Source organism: Bombina bombina, chromosome 12, assembly GCF_027579735.1.
Source record: "Bombina bombina isolate aBomBom1 chromosome 12, aBomBom1.pri, whole genome shotgun sequence".
Classification (NCBI taxonomy): Eukaryota; Metazoa; Chordata; class Amphibia; order Anura; family Bombinatoridae; genus Bombina; species Bombina bombina.
This window is the reverse complement of record NC_069510.1, coordinates 30,519,195-30,529,916: the sequence shown is the minus strand read 5'-3', so window position 1 is coordinate 30,529,916 and position 10,722 is coordinate 30,519,195. Positions and strand designations below refer to the sequence as shown.

Here is a 10,722-nt window from a genome sequence, read left to right as displayed (position 1 = left end):
TGGCAAAGAAAATACCCATAGAAAAAAAACCCCAACAACAATTAAAACATGAGTATAATATTTAATGATTGTTAATCTGTCATTTACAACTAAACCATTAGTTATTTTAATTACCCCCCTATGAGGGTTTTGTCCTGGTGGTTCAACATAAGCTGCAATTTCACGGTGCATCATTTACTGATCCCCTATAATTACTTGTTTAAAAGCGTAAAATTGGCCAATTTGCAGTTCTCTAAGTTGATCACACACAGTGCAGACACAATACAGGGCAAATAATAGCATTTACTTACCGTTGTTGCTGTATCCTCTCATGTCTGAAGTCTTCTGTGAGTTGGATCTGACTCTGTCTAAGAGCATTTTGTGACTAAGCTTCAACACCAAAAGGCTGTGCCAATAATCTGTTAGCTAAACTAACCCTAGTGCAGTGAGCTGTAGCCAGTCATCCCTAGCTCTGATCTCTAGGCTTGTGAAAGTCAGCAATTTGTACACCTAGGAAGTTGTGGCAAGTTAGCTTGGAATAATGACAGTTGCAAGAAAGATGTTGCTAGCCCTGTGGACCACAGCAGAGTAGATGAGTGGATGGCTGGCGTCAGATGACCTCTGTTTGCCTCTCACATACTGCTTAGCATAACAAAGGACCTCTGTGCACTCCTATGGGGAAGCCCCTGTCCATGGTGCTGAAGAGACGCGATGCCAGGCGTGCAGTCTTCTGTCCAATGCTCCTACATAGCCACACGTGGCTAAACTTCAATGCACACAATAGCCCCCAGCGTCAGCCCATTGTCTTTATGTAAATTCAGTTCTTTCGTTAAAATTCATTTCTTTTGTCCTTCCAACAAAAGTAACAATACTGCCCATTATATTCACTTGTCTGGTCGATTGCTTTTCTTTTTTTTTTTAAACTAATGTCACACTTGATGAGTGATTTCCCTGTTTAGTACAGCATTAACTTCTACAGGAATCTTTTAATCTTTTACATTCCTGTTATCATTTAAAATTATCTAGAGCTATCAAATGTATTCTAGAATATAAATATTAATATATATATATATATATATATATATATATATATATATATATATATATATATATATATATATATATATATATGTGTGTGTGTGTGTGTATTTTTTGCAGTATTTTTTTTTTACACACATGCCAAATATATTACTAGAACCAAACATTACACAATACTTTAATCAATATATATATATATATATATATATATATATATATATATATATATATATATATATATATATATATATATATATATATATATATATATATATATATATTCTACAAAAAACTATTTGGTTACAAAAAAATAATAATATCATCTTATAATAGGTTTATGTATATTGTTATTTATGTTAAGGATCAAATAATAACAAATCAGCGTTTTCAAATTAATTGCTATCCTCTTATTAACACTTAGGATGTCAGATTAATTGTGTTTGGTGGACCTGGCAAATCCACTTGCTGTCTTGATATATAATCCGATTTTAGTCTGTTTGTATTATTACAGTTAAATAAACCAATCATTCATCATTATTTGTGTCCCTTTAAACGAAAAAGATACATTTTAATATTATTTTCTTTATTACAGCCATTCATGTTTAATATTTCTACTGATGTAAATAATTAAGTAGCAAAAACATGAAATAATAACAATATTGTTAGAAGTTTTACATATTTATTTATATATTTTTATTTTCATTAAAATGTAGGTGAGGGTAGATATTTACTGTGCAAAAGTGAAGAAAATGTAACCTTTTAACATCACCATAAAATAAGAAAATATATTGAATACAATGTATTTTAATTGTTTTGTATCTTTGTAACGTGCTTGTATCTTCCTAAATTGATTCATTTAATTTTTTTATTTTTTATTTCTAGTTCTGTGTCTTCTATAGGAATGTCTGTGCATGTGTCTGTGTCTCACAAAGTGCATGTCACAATATTACATTTATTTAGGACATTACAATATATTTAGCCAATAGATATTCTTTAGATTCCATACAGTTTAAATAATTCTATAATTCCGGTTGTTGACTTAGCATTAGCAATAAGGACTCATCTTCATAGCATAACACATAAACTACAGATATTCTTATGACTTGTGAGTCCTCTGTATTATTAAGGAATCCTGTGCCACCGAAAGTTTATTTATAATCTTGGTGCTGGCCAGTTATGGTCAGATGTGAATGAGTTTCTTCTCTGATTTATTAGCATGTAGCAGGGTCTGGTAAACTGAGACATATGCAGTATACTATACTCTCGGTCCTCCTGTAAGTAGAAACAAGTTGTGAAATCTAAAAAAACTGGAATATCAAACAAAATATTATTTTACTATGCTTAATAATATATATTATTTTATATTTATTTTGTGTTGAATGTCCCTTTAATAATAACTTGCTGTTTAAGGGAATCCAGTTTACCATTATAAAAATAGCAACAAGTTCAATGAATTAGTTATATGCAAAACTTCTACAATATATAACACTGACTAAAACTACACTACATACACAACAACATAGAAACACAGTCTCTGCCATAGCAATTTGACAGGAACCTTTAATGAATGAAAGAATATGTAAACAAGAAGCACACCAGTATAGCATGACTGAATACAACTCATCCCTACAGGGTGTATAACAAGTCATTTGTGCACTGTTGATGCAGGAACAAAACCAGCCTGGAAAGGACTTACATTTTTAACCCCTAGTATCCAGACAGTATTGCAATTTCTGGCGCTCAGGATTAATTGCAGTGCCAACACAACTAATTCTATTTTCTGTATAACATTGATATCAATGTCTTTATCTCAAGTGCACTCCTAATTTTCTGCTATAGAATCAGGAGTACCACTTGTGGGGAGGAGAGGGGGGGGAGGGGTGTTAGTGGTAGTAGACTCAATAAGGATTCGGAAACTACTCAGTAAAGGGAAAACAAATCCCTGCAATTTATTTTGGGAAGATGATCTACTGAGACAGGAGGAGGTTCTTCCAAATTGATTTGAAATATTTTGTTCAATGGGAATGTCTTTAATGTCTTAGTTAAAGTGACAGTAAAATCAAAATGAATCATTGATGATTCAGTTGGAGCATGGCGTTTTAAACAATTTTCAAATTTACATCTATTATCAAATTTGCTTTGTTTTCTTGATATTCTTTATTGAAGAGTAATGATAGGTAGGCAGGTATTTCTTCTGTTATGTGTGATCAGTCCACGGGTCATCATTACTTCTGGGATATAACTCCTCCCCAACAGGAAATGCAAGAGGATTCACCCAGCAGAGCTGCATATAGCTCCTCCCCTCTACGTCACTCCCAGTCATTCTCTTGCACCCAACGACTAGATAGGATGTGTGAGAGGACTATGGTGATTATACTTAGTTTTTATAACTTCAATCAAAAGTTTGTTATTTTACAATAGCACCGGAGTGTGTTATTGCCTCTCTGGCAGAGTTTGAAGAAGAATCTACCAGAGTTTTTACTATGATTTTAACCGGAGTAGTTAAGATCATATTGCTGTTTCTCGGCCATCTGAGGGAGGTAAAAGCTTCAGATCAGGGGACAGCGGGCAGATGAATCTGCATTGAGGTATGTAGCAGTTTTTATTTTCTGAATGGAATTGATGAGAAAATCCTGCTATACCGTTATAATAACATGTATGTATACTCTACACTTCAGTATTCTGGGGATGGTACTTCACTGGAATTACTCTGTAAAAAGTACATTAAACCTTTTAATAGGTATTTATTATGTTAAACGTTTTTGCTGGAATGTAGAATCGTTTGCATTTTCTGAGGTACTGAGTGAATAAATGTTTGGGCATTATTTTTCCACTTGGCAGTTGCTTGTTTTAATTGTGACAGTTTCGTTTCTCTCTCACTGCTGTGTGTGAGGGGGAGGGGCCGTTTTTGGCGCTCTTTGCTACGCATCAAAAATTTCCAGTCAGTTACTCTTGTATTTCCTGCATGATCCGGTTCATCTCTACAGAACTCAAGGGTCTTCAAACTTCTTTGAAGGGAGGTAGATTCTCTCAGCAGAGCTGTGAGACTTATATATTGACTGTGATTAAAAACGTTGCTCTCTTATTTTTACGTTTCAAATTTAATTATTGTTACTTTACTAATGGGAACAAACCTTTGTTAAAAGTTGTGTTGTTTTCAAGGATTGATGCTATAACAGTTTTTCAGTTCATTATTTCAACTGTCATTTAATCGTTTAGTGCTTTTTTGAGGCACAGTACGTTTTTATTAAATAAGATTGTAACCAAGTTGCAAGTTTATTTGCTAGTGTGTTAAACATGTCTGATTCAGAGGAAGATACCTGTGTCATTTGTTCCAATGCCAAGGTGGAGCCCAATAGAAATTTATGTACTAACTGTATTGATGCTACTTTAAATAAAAGCCAATCTGTACAAATTGAACAAATTTCACCAAACAGCGGGGGGAGAGTTATGCCGACTAACTCGCCTCACGTGTCAGTACCTGCATCTCCCGCCCGGGAGGTGCGTGATATTGTGACGCCTAGTACATCTGGGCGGCCATTACAGATAACATTACAAGATATGGCTACTGTTATGACTGAAGTTTTGGCTAAATTACCAGAACTAAGGGGCAAGCGTGATCACTCTGGGGTGAGAACAGAGTGCGCTGATAATACTAGAGCCATGTCTGATACTGCGTCACAGCTTGCAGAGCATGAGGACGGAGAGCTTCATTCTGTGGGTGACGGTTCTGATCCAAACAGATTGGATTCAGATATTTCAAATTTTAAATTTAAATTGGAGAACCTCCGTGTATTACTAGGGGAGGTTTTAGCGGCTCTTAATGATTGTAACACTGTAGCAATACCAGAGAAATTGTGTAGGTTGGATAAATACTTTGCGGTACCGGCGAGTACTGACGTTTTTCCTATACCTAAGAGACTAACTGAAATTGTTACTAAGGAGTGGGATAGACCCGGTGTGCCGTTCTCACCCCCTCCAATATTTAGAAAGATGTTTCCAATAGACGCCACCACACGGGACTTATGGCAAACGGTCCCTAAGGTGGAGGGAGCAGTTTCTACTTTAGCTAAGCGTACCACTATCCCGGTGGAGGATAGCTGTGCTTTTTCAGATCCAATGGATAAAAAATTAGAGGGTTACCTTAAGAAAATGTTTGTTCAACAAGGTTTTATATTGCAACCCCTTGCATGCATCGCGCCGATTACGGCTGCGGCAGCATTTTGGATGGAGTCTCTGGAAGAGAACCTTAGTTCAGCTACGCTGGACGACATTACGGACAGGCTTAGAGTCCTTAAACTAGCTAATTCATTCATTTCGGAGGCCGTAGTACATTTAACCAAACTTACGGCTAAGAACTCAGGATTCGCCATTCAGGCACGTAGGGCGCTGTGGCTAAAATCCTGGTCAGCTGATGTAACTTCTAAGTCCAAATTACTTAATATACCTTTCAAAGGGCAAACTTTATTTGGGCCCGGTTTGAAAGAAATTATCGCTGACATTACAGGAGGTAAGGGCCACGCCCTGCCTCAAGACAAAGCCAAAGCTAAGGCTAGACAGTCTAATTTTCGTTCCTTTCGGAATTTCAAAGCAGGAGCAGCACCAACTTCCACTGCACCAAAGCAGGAAGGAGCCGTTGCTCGTTACAGACAAGGCTGGAAACCTAACCAGTCCTGGAACAAGGGCAAGCAGGCCAGGAAACCTGCTGCTGCCCCTAAGACAGCATGAATCGAGGGCCCCCGATCCGGGACCGGATCTAGTGGGGGGCAGACTCTCTCTCTTCGCCCAGGCTTGGGCAAGAGATGTTCAGGATCCCTGGGCGCTAGAGATCATATCTCAGGGATACCTTCTAGACTTCAAATTCTCTCCCCCAAGAGGGAGATTTCATCTGTCAAGGTTGTCAACAAACCAGATAAAGAAAGAAGCGTTTCTACGCTGTGTTCACGACTGTAGCTTACATCAACCATCAAGGAGGGACAAGAAGCTCCCTAGCAATGATGGAAGTATCAAAGATAATTCGCTGGGCAGAGTCTCACTCTTGCCACCTGTCAGCAATCCACATCCCGGGAGTGGAGAACTGGGAGGCGGATTTCTTGAGTCGCCAGACTTTTCATCCGGGGGAGTGGGAACTTCATCCGGAGGTCTTTGCCCAAATACTTCGACGCTGGGGCAAACCAGAGATAGATCTCATGGCGTCTCGCCAGAACGCCAAACTTCCTCGCTACGGGTCCAGATCCAGGGATCCGGGAGCGGTTCTGATAGATGCTTTGACAGCACCTTGGAACTTCGGGATGGCTTATGTGTTTCCACCCTTCCCGCTGCTTCCTCGATTGATTGCCAAAATCAAACAGGAGAGAGCATCAGTGATTCTAATAGCGCCTGCATGGCCACGCAGGACTTGGTATGCAGATCTAGTGGACATGTCATCCTGTCCGCCTTGGTCTCTACCTCTAAGACAGGACCTTCTGATACAGGGTCCATTCAAACATCAAAATCTAACTTCTCTGAAGCTGACTGCTTGGAAATTGAACGCTTGATTTTATCAAAACGTGGTTTTTCTGAGTCGGTTATTGATACCCTGATACAGGCTAGGAAGCCTGTTACCAGAAGGATTTACCATAAGATATGGCGTAAATACCTATACTGGTGCGAATCCAAAGGTTACTCCTGGAGTAAGGTTAGGATTCCTAGGATATTGTCCTTTCTACAAGAAGGTTTAGAAAAGGGTTTATCGGCTAGTTCATTAAAGGGACAGATCTCAGCTCTGTCCATCTTGTTGCACAGGCGTCTGTCAGAAAATCCAGACGTCCAGGCTTTTTGTCAGGCTTTAGCTAGAATCAAGCCTGTGTTTAAAACTGTTGCTCCACCATGGAGTTTAAACCTTGTTCTTAACGTTCTACAAGGAGTTCCGTTTGAACCCCTTCATTCCATTGATATAAAGTTGTTATCTTGGAAAGTGTTATTTTTAATGGCTATTTCTTTGGCTCGGAGAGTCTCTGAGTTATCAGCTTTACATTGTGATTCTCCTTATTTGATTTTTCATTCAGATAAGGTAGTTCTGCGTACTAAACCTGGGTTCTTACCTAAGGTAGTCACTAACAGGAACATCAATCAAGAGATCGTGGTTCCTTCCCTGTGCCCGAATCCTTCTTCAAAGAAGGAACGTCTTCTACACAATCTGGATGTAGTTCGTGCCCTCAAGTTCTACTTGCAGGCAACTAAGGATTTTCGACAAACGTCTTCCCTGTTTGTCGTGTACTCTGGTCAGAGGAGAGGTCATAAGGCTTCGGCTACCTCTCTCTCCTTCTGGCTTCGTAGCATTATTCGTTTAGCCTATGAGACTGCTGGTCAGCAGCCTCCTGAAAGAATTACAGCTCATTCTACTAGAGCTGTGGCTTCCACTTGGGCCTTTAAGAATGAGGCCTCTGTTGAACAGATTTGCAAGGCTGCAACTTGGTCTTCGCTTCATACTTTTTCCAAATTTTACAAATTTGACACTTTTGCTTCTTCGGAGGCTATTTTTGGGAGAAAGGTTCTTCAGGCAGTGGTTCCTTCTGTATAATGAGCCTGCCTATCCCTCCCGTCATCCGTGTACTTTTGCTTTGGTATTGGTATCCCAGAAGTAATGATGACCCGTGGACTGATCACACATAACAGAAGAAAACATAATTTATGCTTACCTGATAAATTCCTTTCTTCTGTTGTGTGATCAGTCCACGGCCCGCCCTGTTTTTTAAGGCAGGTAAATATTTTTTAAATTATACTCCAGTCACCACTTCACCCTTGGTTTCTCCTTTCTCGTTGATTCTTGGTCGAATGACTGGGAGTGACGTAGAGGGGAGGAGCTATATGCAGCTCTGCTGGGTGAATCCTCTTGCATTTCCTGTTGGGGAGGAGTTATATCCCAGAAGTAATGATGACCCGTGGACTGATCACACAACAGAAGAAAGGAATTTATCAGGTAAGCATAAATTATGTTTTTATATCACTATGAAATGGCATGAAATGAAAGTGCTGCCATTTAGTGCTCTTGCAAATATATAACATTCTTGTGAATATGCTGCCACATAGTGGTCCAGGCAGTGCACACTCCTGAACTTAGTTCCATGCTTTTCAAGAAAGAATACCAAGAGAATAAAGAAAATGTACTAATACAAGTAACTTGGAAAGTTACTCTAACTACAGTAAATCACAAAAGCAATATTTGGGGTTTCATGTTCTATTGATGCAGCAGTTGAACCTTTAGTGTTTTTCCTACCAATGCTGTTGGCTGATGGGCACAACTACTATAGACTACTGGAGAGAGACACCCTCCCTGCAAGTATATCAATAAACATTTGGTTTATAGATACTGTATATACTGTATATATTAAAAGGACATTAAACCCAACAGATTTCTTTCATGATTAAGATAGACTATACAATATATTTCCAATTTACTTCCTTTATCTAATTTGCGTCATTATCTTAATATCCTTTTATAAAGCATACCTAGGTAGTCTTAGGGGCAACAATGCCCTACTGGGGGCTAGCAGCTTATTGGTGGAATGAATCAAATTTGATAATACAATTTCATTGGAAAGTTGTTTAAAATGGTATGTTCTATCCTAATCCTTGTCAACAGATCATAAAGAATATCATATATATATATATATATATATATATATATATATATATATATATATATATATATATATATATATATATATATACAGTATATATACACATCTGAGCTGCAGGAGGCTCCAGCAGTCTCGGTTTTTAAAGGGACAGTCAACCATAGAATTGTTATTGTTTTAAAAGATAGATAATCCCTTTATTACCCATTCCCCAGTTTTGCACAACCAACACAGTTATATTAATATACTTTTTACCTTTGTGATTACCTTGTATCTAGGAACCTTCTTCCAGCCCCCTGATCACATGACTGTGGCTGTTTATTATCTATTGTCTTAAATTTAGCATTGTTTTGTGCTAGATCTTAAATAACCCCCTGTGCCTGAACACAGTGTTATCTATATGGCCCACATGTACTTTCTGTCTCTATGTGTTGAAAAGAGATTTAAAAAGCATGTGATAAGAGGCAGCCCTCAAAGGCTTAGACATTAGTATATGAGCCTACCTAGGTTTAGTTTAAACTAAGAATACCAAGAGAAAAAAGCAAATTTGATGATAAAAGTAAATTGGAAAGTTGATTAAAATTACAAGTCCTATCTGAATAATGAAAGTTTAATTTATACTTGACTGTCCCTTTAAAGATAAATGCATGAGCTGGAGTTCCTGAGTTTCAGGTATCTGTCTGCATATGGAACCAGAGCACAATCAGTGCTCCAGTTCCATATGAAGGCACTGTGTGTCACTGTCTGTAACAATCCACTTCTTATGCCGGCGGGAGGTGTGGGAGGGAATGTGGGTTACTGCTTGCGCAAAATAAGTTTTTTTTTTAACTTGTAATACGAGCACAACCCAACTAACGCAAAAAGCTTAACTCTAGCAGAGTTTTCGCAATTGCGAAAATGCAATATACCGCACCACTAGCCTTAAATGTTTTACAGCGAATTTAATTTTGACCTTAATGTCTGTTTAATAGTAACAAAAGGAGAGAAAACAGACAAAGTGACTTGTGTGAAAGACTTGTAGAGTAAAAAGGAGCAATGACAATGGAAGAAAAAAGATAAATGTGTCTACCTGCCAACTCTCAAATTTCACCTAGTCTGTCCAACCTTCCTTCCACCCGCTCATTCATCTGTTCATCCTTCCACCCGCTCATCCATTTGTCCATCTTTCCACCCGCTCAGCCATCTGTCGATCCTTCCTACCGCTCATCCATCTGTCCATCCTTCCACCCGCTCATCCATTTGTCCAGCCTTCCACCCGCTCATCCATCTGTCCATCCTTCCACCCGCTCATCCATCTGTCCATTCTTCCACCCACTCATCCATTTGTCCATCCTTCCACCCGCTCATCCTTCCATCCATCCACCACTCATCATTCCAGCCATTCAGCCATTCATTTGCCCATCCTTCAACCCACTCATCATCCATCTGTCTATCCTTCCATCCTCTCATCCATCCGTTAACCCTTCTATCCATTCATCCATCCATCCTTCCACCCGCTCATCTTTCTACCTGCTATTTAAAAAAGGCATGTCACTACATTTCATAGATAACTTGAATAAAACAGTAGAGACAATATTATTTTATAGGATAGAATTATTTTATTCTATGCTAAAGGAATTAGAGTATGTTCTTTCACATCATGACATAACAAATTCACAAGCAGTGAGCTACAAGTGTATGATTTAGCTTAGGGGTACTTTAAAATAGATAGAAGACTTTTCTGTCAACTTTCATATCTATCTATCTATCTATCTATCTATCTATCTATCTATCTGTCTGTCTATATCTATCTATATCCTTCTATCTATCTATCTATCTATCTATCTATCTATCTATCTATCTATATCCTTCTATCTATATCCTTCTATCTATATCCTTTTATCTATCTATATACTTCTATCTATCTATATCCTTCTGTCTATCTGACTGTCTTTCTGTCTGTCTGTCTGCCTGCCTGTCTGTCTGTCTATCTATACCCCTCTCTCTCTCTGCCTATCATTCACATTTATTAACCTATCAATCAATTCTTTCATTTACAACAATCTATCTATGTATCCATTCACCTGAATGTATAATTCTCCTGATG

General features: G+C 38.2%; 1 protein-coding gene across 1 annotated transcript in view; it reads right to left on the bottom strand.

Moving 5' to 3' along the window:
- The window catches only part of LHX3 (LIM homeobox 3), a 44,526-nt gene extending 43,977 nt beyond the window's left edge, over positions 1 to 549 (bottom strand). Inside the window, exon 1 of the mRNA XM_053695357.1 lies at positions 291 to 549. Within this exon, the coding sequence (XP_053551332.1) occupies positions 291 to 357 (67 nt within the window). The 5' untranslated portion in view covers positions 358 to 549. The remainder of the gene's footprint in view (positions 1 to 290) is intronic.
- Positions 550 to 10,722: the final 10,173 nt, after the last annotated feature.